Source organism: Schistocerca nitens, chromosome 4, assembly GCF_023898315.1.
Source record: "Schistocerca nitens isolate TAMUIC-IGC-003100 chromosome 4, iqSchNite1.1, whole genome shotgun sequence".
Lineage (NCBI taxonomy): Eukaryota > Metazoa > Arthropoda > Insecta > Orthoptera > Acrididae > Schistocerca > Schistocerca nitens.
In genome coordinates this window covers 903,519,086-903,542,725 of record NC_064617.1, presented here as the reverse complement: position 1 = coordinate 903,542,725, position 23,640 = coordinate 903,519,086, and the positions used below count along the sequence as shown (strand labels likewise).

At 38.9% G+C, this 23,640-nt stretch overlaps 1 protein-coding gene across 1 annotated transcript in view; it reads right to left on the bottom strand.

Annotated features, from left to right (window-relative positions):
* Positions 1 to 23,640, bottom strand: part of LOC126253461 (protein ELYS) — a 346,049-nt gene that overhangs the window by 67,753 nt on the left and 254,656 nt on the right. Inside the window, exons 25-27 of the mRNA XM_049954815.1 lie at positions 12,812 to 13,684; positions 11,662 to 12,023; positions 10,297 to 10,409 (exon numbers count right to left, since the gene is read on the bottom strand). Of these exons, the coding sequence (XP_049810772.1) occupies positions 10,297 to 10,409; positions 11,662 to 12,023; positions 12,812 to 13,684 (1,348 nt within the window). The remainder of the gene's footprint in view (positions 1 to 10,296; positions 10,410 to 11,661; positions 12,024 to 12,811; positions 13,685 to 23,640) is intronic.

The window sequence follows — 23,640 nt, the reverse complement described above, 5'->3', positions numbered from 1 at the left end:
ATGGCAACTCCTCCTCTCTCCATAGCATCTCTACTTACATAAGCTGAAAGTTTACATCCGCCTACATTTACCGTTTCCATACCTGTAATTACATAATGTTCAGACAGGCATAGTACAGTACATCTATTCCACCCTTAGTTTCTAAATCTTCTAAACCAACAAGAAGGTTTTTTTTTATTTATTTATTAATTTTTTTTTAAATATCCTGGTGCATTATACTAATATTATTTTTCACCGTGCTTTTATGAGAGTCTTTTAATGTTCTAACATTATTTTTCACTATACTGTTATGAGAATTTTGTGATATTTTAACATCTCTACTGCCTGCCTGTCTGAGCTTCTCATTAATCTAAGTTCAAATCAAAGTTGGATGACTGGACACTGATCTTAGCCTTTAAAAAAAAAAAAAAAAAAGAGGTACTCCCATGAGTTTCAGTGCGCCCCCCTTAAAGATTTTGCTATCATCCCAGCCAATTTACCTTTTCCTTTCCTATTGAGATGCAGGCCATGTCTTGTTAATTTCCACCTAGCAATACCATCAACAGGAACCAAACCTATGCCTGACAAAGTAACGTCTTCCTTCGTTAACTGAGGCAGCAAGGCAAATCTATGGTTTGGGCCAATGACGAATATGTCAGATATGGTCTTCTTTCTGTGACCCGTGTTCTTCGCTACCACATCCCACCTGCCCTCACCCTTCTCCCCCCTTAACCTCAACGACTCCTCTCTGGTACTAATCCAGTCTAGCCTTAAGGGCCCTAATCTTCCCTTCCTGTTCCCCAAACTACAAGCAGAAACATACGTAATTGTCAGGTGTCATTAAAAACCGTAATCCTCTCCAATAAATGCATAAAATCTGTGTAATTGAAAATTAAATGTACAATATAATGTTTATACAATAATTTGTGGTAATGAATTTCATCAGTTCTTAAAAACATCATGGATGTATAACAGCAAGTAAAACCTCATCAAAAAATTTTAACTGTTATCCGCATACAAGGTAATTGAGCTATTTTCTGACACACTACAACCACAAATTATATGTCAAAACACGAGTTTTTGATAAATCTTTGCTTTGCGTTCACCCAGAAAAAAAGCAAAAATTGATGAATATGGTGATTTCATCAGTTCTTAAAAACATCATGGATGTATAACAGCAAGTAAAACCTCATCAAAAAATTTTAACTGTTATCCGCATACAAGGTAATTGAGCTATTTTCTGACACACTACAACCACAAATTATATGTCAAAACACGAGTTTTTGATAAATCTTTGCTTTGCGTTCACCCAGAAAAAAAGCAAAAATTGATGAATATGGTGAATTAAACTGAAAACTGTTACATACAGTGATAGGTGTCGCAATCTAATATGTGGGGGTGTGCGATTTCCTTCTGTAGCCAATGGCAATCCAACATACTCTGGTGATGCGAGCATTTACCTTGTTCATTGTGGTGAAGAATCAAATAAGTTTCACACTACTTTTTCAAACAATGTAAAATCCATGATGGAATGTGTGGTTTCAATTGCCTGATACTGCAGTCGTATGTGTGAGTTGCGCGCGCGCGCGGGTGTGTGTGTGTGTGTGTGTGTGTGTGTGTGTGTGTGCGTGCGTGCGTGCGTGCGTGCGTGCGCCTATTGCTGACAAAGGCCATTGTCTGAAAGCTTTAAGTGTGAAAATCTTTTAGTTGTGCCTATCTGAGACTCAGAATCTTCGCTATATCATCACATTACTTTTAACAAAAGCTGACCTAATCATGATGTAGTGGCACTGCAAAGGCAACCAGAAATTGAGCTATTGATTTGTCGATTGCTATAGCACAGAGTTGATGTTTATGGAAGCGTTAGAGACAGGAGAAGCTCTATTGTAGCAAAAACTCTTTACCAGAATGTGTTTGTTGTTTTCCAACGCGTAAAATATTTGTGTCAAGGAAGAATATGAATGATATTGATCATAATTTCACTTGCAGCTATTTAAGCTGACCTCCTAGGTTCCCGCCTAACCACACTCTTGGAAATCATCACATATTCTGAAACGAAGAACCATATATTTGTGAGAAGGCAGAATATGAATTTCATTGCTACTTGTTTGTCTCAGGTATCAAAGATGTCCTCTTAGGTTCCTCCTAACTACACACTTCGAAATCACCACATGTTCGGAAATAGACAGGCAAATATTTATTTCATCCTTTGATCTCCAATCAAATGGAAATGTTAAATAATACTGAATACTGCAGAACATACAAATATTTAGCAGGATTAGAACCTAACATCTGTAACACATGAAACCACAACTTTATTCATCGTGCTACAGATTAATAATCTAATTTGTCCCTCTCATCTCATCTCAATTATCAAACCTCTTGAAGCCTTATACATTTGATGCTTTATTAACCAACATTTAATGATAAGGGTGATGTGTTAGTGATACAGTTTCAATGAGCGCTGCTTTAAAGCGGCACACTGTAGCACACACACTACAAAGGAAATAAATTATCGAAATGCACAGTTCACACTGGCGTCATTCACACGCACTCACAAAAATTGATAGTCGAAAGCCCACTAGTGACATCATGCGTGTGTGAAGCCTGCTCGACTCTAGTGGCCGAGTAGTCGAAGTGGAGCATTCTGCAGTATTGCCAACATGCGTCGTTTGCACTTTGAACTCATTGTTTGCTGCAGTGTAAACACAGGAGGTTTCATGAAATCACGTACAAACACCCTAGTTTTCCTTCACATGTTGTACTTATTATTATCAAGGAATACGAAATAAAGTTAAGCTTGCTGTTATTTCAGTACTTCTCTGTCCCAGCAATCTGTTACATTTAAAACAATCAGTCTGCTGTCACAATGCATCAAACATCATTGAGTACTGCAATAAAGACGAACAAGCCATCTTACAACTGTTCACTGAACATGCCCTGTTAACAGTCGTGACACATACAGCAAATCTAGTAGCCTATGTTGGCTGCAGTCTGTAGAGGCACAATACGTTCCAGATTCTGTCGGCAGGCTCCGAGCAGGACTACAGTAAGCAAAATTTACGCATGGTAGTGAAGAGCGTATGAAGTATAACTGTATAAATCAAACCTAAACGGAAGTCACAGTCACTCCATTTGCTATACACTGATCATATCAGCTGTACTTTAGAACAAGTCGCGAAGTGAGCTTGCTGTTTATCACTCTATATGCTAGGAGCCACTGCATTAGTGTGACGTCACCATGCTATACAGCTATTAGCTGCAGGTGGAAAATAAACATCCAAGATGAAGTAATCTGGTAGTTTTCATCATATTTCAGAGTTTTCCGTTTATTTCATCGTGTACGCTATAAACTTTTGCAATTTTTGAGGTGAATGTAAAACGAAAGAACCCTCAAAACTACACTTTCTGATATATAATTTGGGGCAGAAGTGTGTTGGAAAATTGCTGAATTACCTCATACATTATTAGCAGAAGTGATAAGACTTTTGAATTACATACCCTACAGCACTACTAGTGGCAAAACTCTCTCTCTCTCTCTCTCTCTCTCTCTCTCTCTCTCTCTCTCTCTCTCTCTCTCTCTCTCCTTCTTTTAAAAAAATAATAGGTCTATTATATGGTGCAAAATTATGAAATGTCTTTCTTGTATGTTTATGGAGTTGATATGGGTATGTCAGTTGATGTCATGAGTGTTGATAAAATTGCTACCTAGGAGGAGGAGAACGAAATTCTCGCACCAACTTTGATTTATAGCTTCTGTGCCTGTTTATTTATACTTTATAATACAATACTTTAGGGATTTTGAATGTTTTGTTGGCTATTACGTGTGTTAGTGTAGTGTGGTGCCTGCACTGGCTATTGGGTGATGCAACAAGTCACCAGCCAATAAGAGGTCAATAGCCAGAAATGACCATTTCTGACCAAGCATATGCTTTGACACTCAGGTTTGAACTTAGAAGACTGATGATCGATGCTGTTTCTGAATACGGTACATCCAAAAGACATGCAAAAAGATGAGACTAGGATATAAATGGCACAAGAGAAGGTGGCAGCTGGGCCCCCTCCAAAACACTACACATCGACTGTTCTGTTTTACCATTGCTGTGACAATCTAGCAGTAGTTGTGTCATAATTGTGCAGTGAAGCTAAACATTGCAAGTTGTGTAGGCAGTGTGGATTATGTCAGCATTTCCTCTTCACATCTCCCCTCTCTGTAACAGCCTAAAATATTACCTTAACTCCCCCACCACACCCGATGAAAACCGCCTGTATTTTGTGCCACTTATAACTTGTACAGTCACATCAAATGTCCATAGGAAGAAAACGGAACAAAGGCAAGAGAGACATCCAGTAAGAACACAGAATCGAGGTAAACCTTACTAGGGAGAAGTGTAAAATTATGGAATTTTTAGCTTTGATCTTATGGGTTTTTCACAGGAACTTCAAATTATTGGCATACAAGGGTCACTCCAAAAGAAATGCACACTATTTTTGTAAAAATACAGTTTTCTTTCTGCATATGTGAAAGTTTTACAGTGTGTAGATACATCCTTCCTGCTTGTTTTCAAACTTAGTTCAACCTGTTCCTATGAGTGGCACTGTCACAGCATGTATTCAAGATGGCTACTGCACTTGACGTTCGTCAGAAGCAATGTGCTGTCATAGAATTCCTGTGCTGGGAAAATGAGACAGTGGGGAACACCCACAAGAGCTTGAAAAAGGGGTATGGAGATGCTGCTGTCGATCGCAGTACAGTTAGTCAGTGGGCAAGCAGGTTACGTGATGAAAGTGGGCACAGCAATATTGAGGACTGTCCTCGCAGTGGCAGGCCTCGTACTGCACACATTCCAGACAATGTACAGAGAGTTAACGAATTGGTGACTGCTGACAGAATTGGTGACTGCTGACAGACGCATCACAGTGAAAGAATTGTCACGCTACATTGGGATAGGGGAAGGAAGAGTTTGTAGAATACTGAAAGTGTTGGCGTTAAAAAAGGTTTGTGCCAGGTGAGTTCCCAAGATGTTGATAGTGACTCACAAAGAAACAAGAAAAACGGTATGCAGCGAGCTTTTGGAACTGTACGAGAATGGTGGAGATGAATTTCTTGGAAGAATTGTGACAGGTGATGAAACATGGCTCCAACATTTTTCACCAGAGACGAAGAGGCAATCAATGGAGTGGCATCATGCAAATTCACCCACAAAAAAAATTCGAAACCACACCTTCTGCTGGAAAAGTTATGGCTACGGTGTTTTTCGATTCCAAAGGACTCTTGCTTGTGGACATCATGCTAAGTGGAACCACCATAAATTCTGATGCATATGTGACAACACTGAAGAAACTTCAAGCTCGACTGAGTCGTGTTCGACTACATCGGCAAAAGCAGGATTTTTTACTGTTGCACTACAATGCACGGCTACATGTCAGTCAAAAAATCATGGAAGCAATCACAAAACTCAGATGGACAACACTGAAACACCCGCCTTACAGTCCTGACCTGGCTCCATGTGACTATCATCTCTTTGGGAAACTGAAAGACACTCTTTGTGGAACAACGTTTGAAGATGATGACTCCCTTGTGCACGCTGCGAAACAGTGGCTCCAACATGTTGGTCCAGAATTTTACTGTGCGGGTATACAGGCGCTGGTTCCAAGATGGTGTTAGGCAGTTGAAAGGGATGGAAAGTATGTGGAGAAATGAAAATATTGTTCCTAAAAGATGTATCTACAGACTTCAAAACTTTCAAACATGTAGAATAAAAGATGGATTTAAAAAAAAAATAGTGTGCATTTATTTTGGAGTGACCCTCGTACAATCACAAAAAATGTAAAACTGAAGTTCCACTGTTGTTCTATTCAGAAAGCAAAAGAAAATGAATGAGTGTGAAATACTTTTGGAGGCTTCACACTATGATTATTCAAATGTTCCTACTGAGACTGAAGATCCAGATAACTGTGTGAATCGAGTCCTGAATGACCAAGTAAGCGAGCACAAAATACGAGATGGGGCAAGCACACCCTAACTGTATAGGCTGCCCACACTAGTTCTAGTGACCAAGCATAGAAGCCGTGACCGAATAGTTAGCACGTGTCATTATCCGTGTGAGACTGCAGCCAGTACAGGCTTCTCATTTGTGGTCTCTCTCTCTCTCTCTCTCTCTCTCTCTCTCTCTCTCTCTCTCTCTAATCATGCAGTGTGAGGAAGCCAGTGCAGTAAGACATAAGACTGAAACCAATGTTCACACACTGAAGAAACGGAAAGGTCTAAAAAGCCAAGTATGGAGTACATTTCTGTTGGTTGTAGACGAAAACAGCAAATCTACTGGGTACGTATCGTACATAAACTGCTCCACATTATTGTGTTTCCAGTCGAGAACCATTCATTTAAAGAAATACAGTTGCAAGAAACCTCACAAAGATACAGCTCCTTCAGGGATACTGGCAGTATAAAAAATAGTATTACAGCAAAGTGTGTTGCATTGTGTGCTAAAGATATGAGACCTTTTCATGCTATTTCCGGTTAAGGCTTCAGAGAACTAGGCCAAGAATTAATACATCTAGGTGTGCATTATTTAGAAGTTAACATGGCAGATGTCATGCCACATCCCTGTACTATAAGCAGACATGCCAAAGAACAAGCTGACGCAATACGAAACAGCATAATGCTTTCTGTTAGTGTGGAAGTTATTAATAAAACATGTGCTGTGGCAGTTGATACGTGGACTGATTCGCATAATCAGGCACACTATTTGATGCTTACAACACATTACATTAGCACAGATTGGTCTCTTGTGTACAATGTTTTATTTACAACAAAACTCCCAGATGTTAAGAAGACGGGAGTAAATATTATGAAAGGAATTGAAGAGAGAGTGGCTGATTGGGACATTTCGCCGGACATGTTGCACAGTTTTAATTTTGTCTCTGACCAGGGTGCCAATGTAATAAAGGCTTTGGAAAATCATGAAAGGATTCCTTGTGCTGCTCATTGTGTAAACACAGCACTTAGTCATACTTCGATGAAGATAACTTCTTGTTAAATCTTGCCAGAACATCGCATCAACAATAAATACTGCAAAATGCATTGTTAGGTATATTAAGAACAGTGGCCTTTGCTCGTCTTTGAAATCATCGTTGAAACAAGAGGTCTGCACACGCTGGAACAGCTTGTACACTATGCTAGAATCCTTACACACTCAGTATAACAAAGTTGCTGCTTTGCTGATGGAAAAGAACTCCGCTTACAGATTGCACGGATATGATAATTAGCTTGCAGGAAACACTGCGCATTTTCTGAGACCATTTAAAGAGGCCACAGATGAATTAGAAGGCGAAAAAGAACCGACAATCCAGTTAGTTAGTTCTTTGGTTTCACAAACTGCAACAAATTTGCAGTGTCAGTGACACTGACAGTCAGGTGGGTAATTATTGCAGTTAAAAGCACTGTTTCATTATGATACGCGATAGATTTATAATTAACTAGCGTAATTGATGTGTACTAACATATGTATTTTTTAACAGGATGTACAAAGGATTAAAAATCGAGCCTTGACTTTCGTTTGTGAGAAGATTGTGATCACTTCCAGACATAAAATTGCTCCGTTTCTTTGGCCGTACTTCCGTGATCTTAATATGCTTGAAATAAATGAAAAGAAGGAAATTCTTAGCAATGTGTGACAGATGTGTGCTACTAACACAGGTACAACATGCAATCATTAACATAATCGTTGGATAGTGTAATATAGAGAAATGGGAATGCTATAATTCGTATAATATTTCATTAACGTAAAACCCCTCATTTTTCGGGACCGTTTAGATGATTTTCACATCAGTTCTGTATTACTTGTCTCTTTTGCTTATTATCATAGATCTTTCAAGTACTGTGTCATCACCACCCAGAAAGAGGGATGGTTTCAAGGAATGGAGGAACGACAGATCATCCGCAGCAGATGAATGCATCTAAATGCACCCCGGAATGATGATGACATCTTAAAGTGGTGGAACAGACATTAAACAGATCTGCTGCCAGGTCTGGCTGCAGTTGCAAGACGTGTTTTATGTATCCCAGCAACAAGCGCACCTAGTGAAAGATGCTTTTGTAAAGCCAGCATGTTACTAACGAATCGCCGTAGCCAATTAAATCCCGAACGTGTTATTGTTGATCAGCAGTGAATCACTAACTATAATTATGTTTCTGTTGCAAACAAGTGGAAAGTATGACAAGTTACGTCTGTAAATGTTTAATGTTGTTTGTATGCTTTCTTTATGAAGATGGTTGTCTTCTAGATTACAGGGACAGCACTTATTTAATGTTTCCTATTAATGAAAGGGAAAATATATCTTCTGTTTGGAAATGAGACTCGTCTTCTATCCGCGATTGTATTGAAATATAATTTTAGTTTCCAAATACTTTATGAATTTAGCTGTGTCACGTGCCCATTCTTGGAAACATTACTTTTCTATTAAAAGAGAGAGAGAGAGAGAGAGACAGACAAATATGTTTTGTGTGTGTGTGTGTGTGTGTGTGTGTGTGTGCGCGCGCGCGCGCGCTGCACTCTATGTGAATGACTGTTTTTATGGTACTGGGGAGGATTTTGTTGACAATGACATAATTAAAACTGTAAAGAAGCGTGCAGTGCAGCATTTTCAAGTGACTCCGACAATAATGAAGAAGGTGACTCTGTTCTTATGAATTATTCATTTTGTCAAATGTTAACCCTTTTGAGACTGGAGCCACCTTGAATGTATAAATGTTCTCAAAACAATGACTTATCTTCTCTACTGTATATCTCTGTATTCACTACACTGTTTAATTCATCTATCGCCTAATAAGCTGAGACAGTGACAAGGTAAAATAATGGACTCTGACAGAAGCTGTCTTCCAATAACAATGTAACCACCCTGTTTTAGAATTTATGTGGTCGGTCTGAATCACTTCAACCAAACACCAGCACTGTGCCTTCCAACGACACAGTAGTCTCTCACCTGAATGGTTCTCTCAAAACATTTCTAAATGGAAAGGCTAATGGATGCTTATTGCTATCTTTTATATTCTGCAAATATCTCATATCACTTCACCCACCATATATGAGGGAAACAATACTGTGACAAAATTTCTGTTGTTGTTCAGGGATATATTCTGAGTATTTTGATATCACACACCTGTAGTCACTGGTGGCTTGTTACTGGGTATTCATGTCGTTTGATTTCCCCCCCCCCCCCCCCCCCCCATCTTTGTATCTGTATCACACTTGAAATATCTGCAAAACGCTGCAAATTCCGACAGCATGCACTGTGTATCTTTATCCATTCATTCATCGCACTCTTTGACATCAGAAAAGCCGACTTTATTCTTCGATCTCAATTTGCATTCCGTACTGCTGAGTTCTTCTTCTTCTTTTTTCTGTGGTTGCATTAGTTGTTCTTTAACAGCGATACACAGAAGTACAGATAGGTTTATCAATGGAAAGTTCGCCAAAATGCACCTCGTGTATGGTTTCACTGAACGCAATGGAAGAGGGGCACAACAATGACACTATCCCGAGATGTTAGACAACTGACGGTAACACCATTTCACAACTTTTGTATCTCAGATTTGTGCATTACTCTGTGTTTAGTGTTGTATGTTCTAGATTTTTCTTTAACTAAGGTATTTCCCCATAAAAAAGGTAACTGGGGCGACAAACTGAATAAATCATAATTACATCATTACTCTGTAACAAGGCACCATAGACCATGGTCCCTCGTACCAAAATACTAACATTCCAAAACAATCTATGAAATTTTGTCAATGGGGTTCTGTATATTTAAACAAATATCTAAAAATCTCTAACAATAATGTATTATTATCTGTCTGTTCAGTAAGCACACCCACCAAATCCTACATCACAGAAGTTCTGTGTTTACAGCTTCTTTTTCCGTCTCAGTTTTTTGTGTAAATTCAACGAAGGCTAGTCAAAAACTACATGGGTAATTTTTTGTTTGTTTTGAGGTACATGCCTGCAGTTCTTGCAAACATTGAAATTTCCAGTGCGGCAGTACTGTAACACTCCGAAATCAAAATGGCACAGCTCATCTTCACTATCAATGGACTGTGTCAATTTTCTTTCTTCTTCTTTCTCCCCCCCCCCCTCCCTCCCTCCCCCCTCTAGCGGCGTGCTATGGTACAGTGGTGTGAGGACTTCCTTATATACAATGGCTACAGGCACTTACCTGAAAAAAAAAAATTACATATATATTTTTTTGTTGCTGTGATAATTAAAACTATGTTCATTTCTTGTAGTCAGTACCACAAACAGTTCAAACGCAATTAACCTTCCAGCTGCCAAGTCAGCACTTCTTGCTAGTAGGGAGCGCTGATATCTTGTAAGGCGACGCTCCGTGGTATACTCCTCCATCCGTTGCTCATGCTCTGCACTTTGCACCTCCTTCAACATACAATGATACTTCTGAATGAGAGAATGTAAACATGTAACTCACAATAAACAGATGCCAAATTGCATGCAGATAGGCATATGCAAATGTATTCTCTAACATACATCTTATAATGTTACACAGTGTGTATGCAAATATAATTGTAACAATATGAAATGCGCACCTAGAAAGAGTGGAGGCACTGTTATTCTGTATATGTCCAATAATTCAGTGGCAGAAAATACAGAGAAAACATAGTCAATTCCAAGTTCCAAAGAACTAGAACACTGCTTTTACTAAAAAAAAAATTGAATGTTACTGAAACATTTTTTCACTGTTGAGATAATTACCATATAATCTCTTTCATCCTTATGTATGAGCACAAATTTTTGTAAGGAAAAAAGGTACCAAAAATTACGAAAGCTGGAATAACAAACTTAATGGAACTACTAACTGCTATAGCAAAATTTATCAGATTTTCGCAAACTTTCCTAAAAAAAACTATCAGGAGATAAAAGCTAGTAAAAGATACAAACTCTTAACAAAGGAGTAAATGTAACCATTTAATGTGTAGATGAGGTGCTGAGCTGTCAACAAGTACATAAAGTAAATGGAGAATGTTGCAGCACTTCCACAATGTGTCCCTGTATAGGGTTAAATAACAAGCCCCCACCACACACTCACACACAAACTATTGTGCCAGCCAACTACATTATCCACTCCCCCCCCCCCCCCCCACACACACACACACACAAAACTATTGTGCCAGCCAACTACATTATCCACTCCTCAACCCCCCCCCCCCCCCCCCCCAAATACACACACTAAACTATTGTGCCAGCCAACTACATTATATCTGCAATGCAGTTTGACTTCGCGAATATTCACTGTATTAATACATCATTTATTCATAAAAGAAGTACTGTGTTACATTAACACTTTTGCACAGTTGTGATGATTACAACTGAACTTCCTTATGGATTTGAAAATGGAAAGAAAAATGTATCAATGAATTATGAGGATGGGAATATGACATGAAAGTGGGCTAATTACAGTTACACAGCAATGTATCTGATTGAATTCAGAATCGCAATGATGCAGTCAGCCATGACAATGTCAGGTGTCAGGTGTGTGTGTGTGTGTGTGTGTGTGTGTGTGTGTGTGTGTGTGTACACATAATGCAAAATTTATATTTTAAACTTTGCAACCAAATTACTAGCGTAGTGTAAAGATAATCTAGAAATAGTATAACAAAAGCAAACTTACAGATCTTGCAGCTGTGGACTCCTGGTGCTGTGATGTGGATTTGCTGCCACGTTTCTTTGGAGAAGTTGACTCCATTATTACAGAACTGGTCTTTTTTCGCCTCGTTCGAGGGAGTGAAACTATATCAGACACATCATCCATCAGAGGTGGTTCACTTTGTATTGAGGACAACCTTCTGAATCCTGCCCTTGTGACAATCGGACTATTCATCCATTCTTGTATTGAGTTACGTATGTCGTCTGACACTGATTCATTAGGCAGCTCTGGTATGTCACTAATAATCTGCACTTTCCCAGCATTTGGAGAGTTGTCAATGTTGTTCTTATGACCCTTACTAGTTGTATGAGAATGGCCGGCCTCATCTGAAATATGCAAAATATCATGATGACAATGAATTCTCTTACTCCATACTATACTGAGTGTATGAGACAATTTAAAGTAGTGTGCTCAGTTTAGTTTAACTATGACTTGGCAGGTTAAAACCACAGGTTAAAACCAATCAATCTTTTTGCTGTTTGCTATTGTAAGTACAGTTTGCCTGTCTATAAAAGATTTAACAGCTGAAACAATGCAGTATGTCAAATTCATCTACTATCTATTAAAATCACATGTCAACAGCCTTAATTTTACACTCAACAAACATTTGCAGATGACAAAAAAAAAAGGTGGGCCTCACATGATTTGAAAGTGGACTGCAAAGGCTTGATAACTAATCAGTTACAAAAAAGGCAGCAAGTGAAATGTTTTGCTTTAAAGTCTGGTAATATTAGTCCAAAATGTATGGGACTAATCAAAAATAGACGAGAACAGCTAACACAACATTTTGGTAATTAAATAGACAATTCACGAACTTGTGCTTATCTCTAAATTTTGTTCCAATATGTTTCTTAATTACAGCAAATCTCAACTGTCAACTTTCCCTAAACCTTTTTAACGGAAAAATAAAAAATTATGCTAAGATCTACTGTATGCTGTGAATGTAAATGAATCTTTACACAATAGTGCCAACAATAAGCAAAGGTTACAGTGCCAGCTAGATTAGGCAAGAAACTTCACACGATAACCTACAGGCAAGATATGCAACTTCAGTGCTGTTATTTCAAACTATCTTTGGTTACCCCTCTCCCCCATATGCAACTAAATAAATTACCTTTAGACTGAGAAACTTTATCAGTATAAGTTTCAGTAACAACAGATAGGCCTGTTAAATTGTTAAGTGAATCAGTAGAACGTGTCTTCTTTGTCCTCAGTCTCCCTAACACCTCCACATTAGCTGGGGGCTCACTACTGCATCTTGAGAGTTTTCTTTCTTTCAGTCCCTTTCGGGACCTTTTCGTATTTGTGTTGTCACAATCAGCTGTTCCACTGATGTAAGGAGGTTCTACTGCACTAACAGGTTCTGAAACTTTGCAACCTCCAGTGGAAATGGACCGAATATCCACATATTCAGTTTCCTTTGCTTTTTCTGTCGCATCTGTGGAGCTATTATCTCTCAGTTTTGGATCAGTATCTGCAATGCTCTCATGTTCTGCTGACAGAGTTTGGTTCATTTCTGCTCCATCTCTGCAATCTTCACCAGAATGCTGAAGATCAACATTTTGACTTTCGGTGTCCAGGTCCTTCAGCAAGATAGTTGCCGTAACTACCTCTTCGGCAGTGTCACACTCAGGATCAAGTAGAGGATCAAAGTCCACACTTGACGTGCGGCTGTCACCGACATATTTCCTTTCATCTGCTGCTGTCTCACTGTCTGAATCACTGTTAGTTGAAGATGAAGAACTGCTGATGAGTACGATGGATGCCGAAGAGGAGGAGGCAGATTCTACATCAATAGCTGACACATCATCAGCTACCACTGGTTCATCATCTGCTTCATCAGAGTCCTCTTCCTCTTCAACGGCGCTGGCATGCCAGTCTTCATCGTCGTCGTCATCGTCAACATCATCAGCATCACTATCAGTTACAGGAGGACACTTTTCCTCTTTATCTTCAAGATCAGTGTGACATCGCCCTGAAATGCTTCCTGTAATAGATAAAAGTATGTCATCAATTTCTCTCGCAATGTTATCCCTAAAACTTCATTATTTCATTTACACTTTAATGCAGCTATACATCAATCAATCTCCTGCACATGTCACACATTTTTATAAAACTGATACATATATGAAATGTTTCATGGTATATAGTAACTATTTTGTAGTTTGTAGTATAGACGTTTGGCATGTTTCACTCAAATTAAACACATGCACAATTGTAACTGATTACAGAGAGAGATTTTCATTCCCATGTTGGTACTCCAGTTGCTATGTGTTTACCCACTGTCATTTTTGGTTTGAAGTTCAAGTTGTGAAGTTGTGTTTGTGTTTACACAGCCAAATGTTTCAATTGCAGTTCTGATTTGTTGGCCAGTTTTATGGTATTGTTTCAGCATGCTGCATCTCTTTAAAAATGGTGACAACACCAATTAGATACTGGTGTACAGATAACTCCGAGGCTACTGTCAGAGAGCACAGTAGAAAAGTTCGTAAGGTAGTACCTGAGGCAAGTGCATTAATTTTGTTATTTTCACTGATTTGAGTGAGATTGATACAGTGCCAAGAATTCATAGTTCATCAGAATGTGCAAGTAAAGTACGGATGAAGTAGAAGTCATTTAGTTGGGAGAATGTAGTCCAAAAAGCACAGGCAGAATATTTACAAGTGCGTGTTTCATGTACAATAATATGGGTGTAATTACTTATGCACAGCCTTTATCCATATCATTTACAATGGATTCAACATCTCTGAGGAGGAGATGAATGTAGACAATTGGAATTTTGTTGTTGGTTAATTGAAAATCATCAAGTAGCATCATTATTACTGTTTCATTCTGATGATGTCAGTAACACTTTTTACTTAAATCCATGGTCTAACAAAAGCCCACATGCCTTCATGGATACATTTTTAAGAATGTTTCCCCATAAATGTGTGCTGTGATATGATAGCCAATCATTTGATAGGGTCTGTCATGTTACTTCATTGCCTTACATGGATTGTTATCTAGCCATTCTTGCAACGAAGCTTCTAGCATTACTGGAAGAAGTTCCTTTGGTGAAAATGTTGGCTGTGTCCTTCCACATGGTGTGAGCGCTCTGCATTCTTAGCATTATGTGCAGTATTGCTCTCATAAAAGAACACCAATACAACATCTGAAGAGTTACACTGATGATGTGAAGAGAATTATAAAGTGTATTGATACTGGAGCTGGAACTGATGGCTGTCAACTCTGTAAACAATCATTTGCCTTTGCCTACAACCTTCTGAGAATATTTGTTTGGTTTATATTTGAACAGGCTTATGTTACCAATAAAATAGACACTTTATATGGAATGTGTTATTGAAACTGTCCTATTACCCCCTCCTAAACTGTTTACAATTCCTGCCAAGACATGATGTATATTAACACAATGAACATCAAAAGAATGAAAACTCATGTGCTGCACACCACCACCATGTTTTTGGTGGATACTCCACACATACAACTATTACTGAATTTCTCCAAGACCACAAAACAATTGCACCCTCTGGTATCAGTGAAGCACATCACAGTACATCATCATATACTTACGACACCAGGTCCACCACCAGTTTATGTGCATCCTAGATGTCTAATGCCGGAAAAATTAAAAATAATGAAGCAGGAATTCTGTGGCATGCTGACACAACGTATCTGACGAGCCTCTAGCAGCAGCTGGGCAGCCCAGGTACACGAAGAAGAAGAGAGGAATAATGGATAGCGCCCATGTGGTGATTACCACAAATTGAATGCAAGGATGATTCCTGATCAGCATCCAGTGCCACACACAGAAGACCATGCTTTCAACATACACAGTAGGAAAATACTCTCTAAACTGGCTCAGTGTAAGCATACTATTACATTCCTGTCAAACCAGAAGTCATAAATGAAACAGCTGTAACAATGCCCTTAAGACAGTGTAATGTGGCACAGACATTTCAATGCTTTATGGATGAAATTGCAATTGGCAGCACTAATGCCTGCCTGTAGCTATGTTTGTGTTACTAGTTAAAATAGACAATTAGCATAGAGTGAAGTGATTGTGTGAAATGTATTTTATACTCTAGTTCATTTCTAAGTATCTCCTTTATTTGAGGGTTTGTATTTAAATCGCCACATAAAATCTAATAACGCGTCATAGGCAGTATTTTGTTGATAGTAAACATTGTCTAATATCAAGTAATACTCATGATAAGTAGTAATTAAAGGTAACTTTTTATTGAGAATACATTAATTAACAGATACTGTGGCTTAAACGAGTACAGAGTTCTTTCTTTTAAGCAGAAATAATTAACTTTTTACATTATATCGCATACAGGTTAGCGTTTCAGGTTATATCGTACACCTGAAACGCTAACCTGTAGGCCTAATTTTTGCAGCTTGTAAATAATTAAAATTTGTGCAGTGTTAAGTGATTCAATTTTATTTTTATGCACTTAATCTTTGTTTCAATGAATGATAATTGGCATGTAGGGAGTGGTAGACATAGATTGTGGGTTGGAATTCCATTGGGGCGACTGTAGTGGGGTAACTCAAGGAGCCTCTCCCATAAAACTACAGGCTGTGGAGGAGGGAAAAAGGGGGGGGGGGGTAAAGGTAACAAGTAATGGGTGAAAGGGGGACAGCTGTTCAACTTAACCTACATTTGAGTTTACAGTCTCTAATTAATTTGAATTATTAGCAGGAGGAGAGGGGTGAGTGTGGGGGGGGGGGGGTGGGAAGAGGCTCATCCAGGTCACAGGAGGGTGCAGCAGACTTACATTAAAGAAATTCAGTTTAGGTCGGTACCAAAAAGGTACGAAGAACAGTGTCTTGTTGCTAGGTAGTAGCTATCTAAGGGGTGTGGCCAGATAGCACAGGACAAATTAGAAACAAGGTAACAGGTCACAAGTGTTGTGAAGCCAAGGTGACAGAGGACACAGGAAATTTTGTGTAAAGATTATGGGAAAGAGGGTCAGGTGGTGCAGGGAACAGCCTGGCTAAAGGCAGAAATTTAAGTACTAGAAGGGACCAGGAAAGAATAAGAGGAGCATCAACACACACACACACACACACACACACACACACACACACGAGAGTATTGTGGAGGTACAACAGTATCATGGGCAGCACTGGGTTAAAACTGCGGAGAGTCAAGTGAAAACAAATTGATTACGCTTCTGCTGACTGAAATAAAATCTTATGAGTGCAGTGCCTGTTGCTACAATAGGGAGATGGGGATGCATTAGACAAGCGCTTCATTTGATTAAGAAAAGGAAGATAGGTTGGCTGAGCTTCTTGCAGAAAATGTATGGGGAAGTTAGAACCACACAAAACAAGACATCTCTGGTTGTTGTTGTCAGAGAGTTACCTTTTTTTGGGTTAGAATCAGGAAGTTAAAATAACAGGCTGTCTTTCCTTTATTTTATATAATAATGAAAAATAGTTCACTGTTAATTGCATATAATAATGAAAAACAGTTCACTGTTAAATGTAACTGCCTATACTTCCCTACTAGGAAATTATGAACTGTTTATGAGGAACTCAGATTCCTAATTGTCAGACATCACTCATCTGTCCTCACCCCACTCTCCCAGCCCCCCTCCCTCTCTCCCTCCTAATCCTCTGTAGTGACTCCAAAGTAGAATTTCCATCAGAGGAAAATATTTGGAAAAAAAAACTTTCTGCCCTTCATCTCCAGGAGCAAAAACATTGCTTAGTGGTGTTAAAACACACCATCCCATTTAACTCCATAAGTAGTGACAAATGAGTAAATGACTAGTAATTTTAGTTGAGTTGATGGACTAGGGACACTAAATCATAATAGAAACAATGTTTTATTTGGAGATGATAAAGTAGTTTCTCAAACATTTTGACTTTTTCACAGAAGTACTCTACTAGTAGCCTGAAATGTAGACGTCACGTCAATATACTACTTTCCTGTGTGGCACATAATTTTATCAAGGAAAAGGTAGTTACATAGTTCACATCCTGCATAACTGTGGTTGTATCCAATGTAACCACATCATTAAAAGTTACATTCAACATCGATGAAGCTTAACTCTAAAGAAGAGAGAGTATTATGCATTAAACTGAAAACAACTTTATTAAGTGTAGCACAAGATTTAGAAATTAGTTGAAAGATTAGCACTTCACATTTTAACATGGTTTTTTCAAAAGAATGAGAAAGAGAGGGAAACTGATGGGAGATAAAAGTTACTCCAAACTACCATATGTAGATGGTGACGTAAAAACCAAATACAAAGATATATCCCTAAGCATGTGAAACTGAAAATGAGAAATGATACACAGCTCATGTAAAGAAGGCTCTGTATGTATTTCCTTTTTACATCTATATTTCTGATGGCCATATAATGAAATGCAATTTATTGTACATTTTTTAATGCCATATACATATATCAGACAGGCAAAATATCTTCAAACCCCAAGAAGAAAGTAATAATTCAACTTAAAAAGTAAATAAAAAAAGCAGGTGCTGAAAGATCTGAAAATTACCAAACTATAAGTTTAATAAATTGTTGTTGTGGTGGTCTTCAGTCCTGAGACTGGTTTGATGCAGCTCTCCATGCTACTCTATCCTGTGCAAGCTGCTTCATCTCCCAGTACCTACCGCAACCTACATCCTTCTGAATCTGCTTAGTGTATTCATCTCTTGGTCTCCCTCTACGATTTTTACCCTCCACGCTGCCCTCCACTGCTAAATTTGTGATCCCTTGATGCCTCAAAACATGTCCTACCAACCGATCCCTTCTTCTGGTCAAGTTGTGCCACAAACTCCTCTTCTCCCCAATCCTATTCAATACCTCCTCATTAGTTACGTGATCTACCCACCTTATCTTCAGCATTCTTCTGTAGCACCACATTTCGAAAGCTTCTATTCTCTTCTTGTCCAAACTAGTTACCGTCCATGTTTCACTTCCATACATGGCTACACTCCATACAAATACTTTCAGAAACGACTTCCTGACACTTAAATCTATACTCGATGTTAACAAATTTCTCTTCTTCAGAAACGCTTTCCTTGCCATTGCCAGTCTACCTTTTATATCCTCTCTACTTCGACCATCATCAGTTATTTTACTCCCTAAATAGCAAAACTCCTTTACTACTTTAAGTGTCTCATTTCCTAATCTAATTCCCTCAGCATCACCCGATTTAATTTACCTACATTCCATTGTCCTTGTTTTGCTTGTGTTGATGTTCATCTTATATCCTCCTTTCAAGACACTGTTCATTCCGTTCAACTGCTCTTCCAAGTCCTTTGCTGTCTCTGACAGAATTACAATGTCATCGGCGAACCTCAAGGTTTTTACTTCTTCTCCATGAATTTTAATACCTACTCCGAATTTTTCTTTTGTTTCCTTTACTGTTTGCTCAATATACAGATTGAATAACATCGGGGACAGGCTACAACCCTGTCTCACTCCTTTCCCAACCACTGCTTCCCTTTCATGTCCCTCGACTCTTATAACTGCCATCTGGTTTCTGTACAAATTGTAAATAGCCTTTCGCTCCCTGTATTTTACCCCTGCCACCTTCAGAATTTGAAAGAGAGTATTCCAGTTAACATTGTCAAAAGCTTTCTCTAAGTCTACAAATGCTAGAAACGTAGGTTTGCCTTTTCTTAATCTTTCTTCTAAGATAAGTCGTAAGGTTAGTATTGCCTCACGTGTTCCAACATTTCTACGGAATCCAAACTGATCTTCCCCGAGGTCCGCTTCTACCAGTTTTTCCATTCGTCTGTAAAGAATTCGCGTTAGTATTTTGCAGCTGTGACTTATTAAACTGATAGTTCGGTAATTTTCACATCTGTCAACACCTGCTTTCTTTGGGATTGGAATTATTATATTCTTCTTGAAGTCTGAGGGTATTTCGCCTGTCTCATACATCTTGCTCACCAGATGGTAGAGTTTTGTCATGACTGGCTCTCCCAAGGCCATAAGTAGTTTTAATGGAATGTTGTCTATTCCAGGGGCCTTGTTTCGACTCAGGTCTTTCAGTGCTCTGTCAAACTCTTCACGCAGTATCTTATCTCCCATTTCGTCTTCATCTACATCCTCTTCCATCTCCATAATATTGTCCTCAAGTACATCGCCCTTGTATAAACCCTCTATATACTCCTTCCACCTTTCTGCCTTCCCTTCTTTGCTTAGAACTGGGTTGCCATCTGAGCTCTTGATATTCATACAAGTGGTTCTCTTCTCTCCAAAGGTCTCTTTAATTTACCTGTAGGCAGTATCTATCTTACCCCTAGTGAGACAAGCCTCTACATCCTTACATTTGTCCTCTAGCCATCCCTGCTTTGCCATTTTGCACTTCCTGTCGATCTCATTTTTGAGACGTTTGTATTCCTTTTTGCCTGCTTCATTTACTGCATTTTTATATTTTCTCCTTTCATCAATTAAATTCAATATTTCTTCTGTTACCCAAGGATTTCTATTAGCCCTCGTCTTTTTACCTACTTGATCGTCTGCTGCCTTCACTACTTCATCCCTCAGAGCTACCCATTCTTCTTCCACTGTATTTCTTTCCCCCATTCCTGTCAATTGTTCCCTTATGCTCTCCCTGAAACTCTCTACAACCTCTGGTTCTTTCAGTTTATCCAGGTCCCATCTCCTTAAATTCCCACCTTTTTGCAGTTTCTTCAGTTTCAATCTGCAGTTCATAACCAATAGATTGTGGTCAGAATCCACATCTGCCCCTGGAAATGTATTACAATTTAAAACCTGGTTCCTAAATCTCTGTCTTACCATTATATAATCTATCTGATACCTTTTAGTATCTCCAGGATTCTTCCAGGTATACAACCTTCTTTTATGATTCTTGAACCAAGTGTTAGCTATGATTAAGTTATGCTCTGTGCAAAATTCTACAAGGCGGCTTCCTCTTTAATTTCTTCCCCCCCAATCCATATTCACCTACTATGTTTCCTTCTCTCCCTTTTCCTACTGACGAATTCCAGTCACCCATGACTATTAAATTTTCGTCTCCCTTCACTACCTGAATAATTTCTTTTATCTCGTCATGCATTTCATCAATTTCTTCATCATCTGCAGAGCTAGTTGGCATATAAACTTGTACTACTGTAGTAGGCATGGGCTTTGTGTCTATCTTGGCCACAATAATGCGTTCACTATGCTGTTTGCAGTAGCTTACCCGCACTCCTATTTTTTAATAAGTTATGGCTCCAAAAATACTGGCAATAATTATTTACAGAAGAATACAGAAGCTGTAGGCACCAACCTCGGAGGATATTCAGTTTGGATTCCAAAGAAATGTAGAAATACATGAGGCAACACTAAAACTACAATTTACCTTAGAAGATAGGTTGAAGACAGGGAAACCTACATTTGTTGTTGTTGTGGTCTTCAGTCCTGAGACTGGTTTGATGCAGCTCTCCATGCTACTCTATCCTGTGCAAGCTTCTTCATCTCCCAGTACCTACTGCAACCTACATCCTTCTGAATCTGCTTAGTGTATTCATCTCTTGGTCTCCCTCTACGATTTTTACCCTCCACGCTGTCCTCCAATGCTAAATTTGTGATCCCTTGATGCCTCAAAACATGTCCTACCAACCGATCCCTTCTTCTATTCAAGTTGTGCCACAAACTTCTCTTCTCCCCAATCCTATTCAATACCTCCTCATTAGTTACGTGATCTACCCACCTTATCTTCAGCATTCTTGTGTAGCAACACATTTCGAACCTACATTTGTAGATATAGAGAAATGTTTTTGACAATGCCGACAGAACTACATTCAAAATGTGGTAGAGATAAAACACAGGGAGTGAAAGGTTATCCACAACTTATAGAGAAACCAAACTGCAGTTACAAGAGGCGAAGGAAATGGAAGTAGTAGTTGAGGAGTGAGAGAGACATGGTTATGAACTACCCATGATGTTGCGAAATTTGTACATTGAGCAAACTGTGAAAGAAACCAAGGAGACATTTGAAAAGGTAATTAAAGACCATGGAGAAGAAATACAACAATTGAGGTTTGATTATGACATTGTACTTCTGTCAGAGATGGATTGTGGTCTTCAGTAAAGAGACGGGTTTGATGCATCTCTCCATGCTACTCTATCCTGTACAAGCTTTTACATCTCCCAGTACCTACTGCAACCTACATCCTTCTGGATCTGCTTAGTGTATTCACCTCTTGGTCCCTCTCTATGACTTTTACCCTCCAGTCTACCCTCCAATACTAAATTGGTGATCCCTTGATGCCTCAGAACATGTCCTACCAACCGATCCCTTTTCCTAGTCAAATTGTGCCATACATTTCTCTTCGCCCCAATTCTATTCAATACCTCTTCATTAGTTATGTGATCTACCCATCTAATCTACAGCATTCTCCTGTAGCACCACATTTCAAAAGCTTCTTTCTCTTCTTGTCCAAACTATTTATCATCCACATTTCACTTCCATACATGGCTACACTTCATACAAATACTTTCATAAACGACTTCCTGACACTTAAATCTATATTCGATGTTAACAAATTTCTCTTCTTCAGAAATGCTTTCCTTGCCATTGCCAGTCTACATGTGATAACCTCTCTACTTCGACCATCATCAGTTATTTTGATCCCCAAACAGCAAAACTCATTTACTACTTTAAGTGTCTCATTTCCTAATCTAATTCCCTCAGCATCACCTGATTTAATTCAACTACATTCCATTATCCTTGTTTTGCTTTTGTTGATGTTCACCTCATATCCTCCTTTCAAGACACTGTCCATTCCATTCAACCGGTCTTCCAGGTCCTTTGCTGTCTCTGACAGAATTACAATGTCATCGGCAAACCTCAAAGTTTTTATTTCTTCTCCATGGATTTTAATTCCTACTCCAAATTTTCCTTTTGTTTCCTTTACTGCTCGCTCAATATACAGATTGAATAACAATGGGGATAGGCTACAACCCTGTCTCAATCCCTTCCAACCACTGCTACCCTTTCATGCCCCTCACCTCTTTATAACTGCCATCTGTTTTCTGTACAAATTGTAAATAGCCTTTCGCTCCCAGTATTTTACCCCTGCCACCTACAGAATTTGAAAGAGAGTATTCCAGTCAACATTGTCAAACGCTTTCTCTGCGTCTACAAATGCTAGAAACGTAGGTATGTCTTTCCTTAATCTATTTTCTAAGTTAAGTCATAGGGTCAGTATTACCTCACGTGTTCCAACATTTCTACGGAATCCAAACCAGCTTCTGCCAGTTTTTCCATTCATCTGTAAAGAATTCGTGTTAGTATTTTGCAGCCGTGACTTATTAAATTGATAGTTTGGTAATTTTCACATCTGTCAAACCTGCTTTCTTTGGAATTGGAATTAATATGTTCTTCTTGAAGTCTGAGGGTATTTCGCTTGCCTCATACATGTTGCTCACCAGATGGTAGATTTTCGTCAAGGCTGGCTCTCCCAAAGCTATCAGTAGTTCTAATGGAATGTTGTCTACTCCTGGGGCCTTGTTTTGACTTAGGTCTTTCCGTGCTTTGTCAAACTCTTCACGCAGTATCGTATCTCCCATTTCATCTTCAGACAAGTAAATGACTACAATTCCATAAATATTGTGTGATTTATTTATGAGAAAGAGCTTCACAAATTGAGCATGTCAATAACTTGTTGGTCCATCTCTGGCCCTTATGCAAGCACTTATTCAGCTTGGAGTTGATTGGTAAAGTTGTCTGATGTCCTCTGAGAGATATCATGCTGAATTCTGGTCAATTGGTGTGTTAGAACATCAAAATCCCAAGCTGGTTGGAGGGTCCTGCCCATAATGTTCCAAACGTTCTCAACTGAGGAGAGCTCTGATGACCTTACTGGCCAAGGTGAGGTTTGGCAAACATGAAGACAAGCAGAAGAAACTCTTGCCCTGTGTGGGCAGATATTATCTTGCTGAAATGTAAGCCCGGGACAGCTTGCTG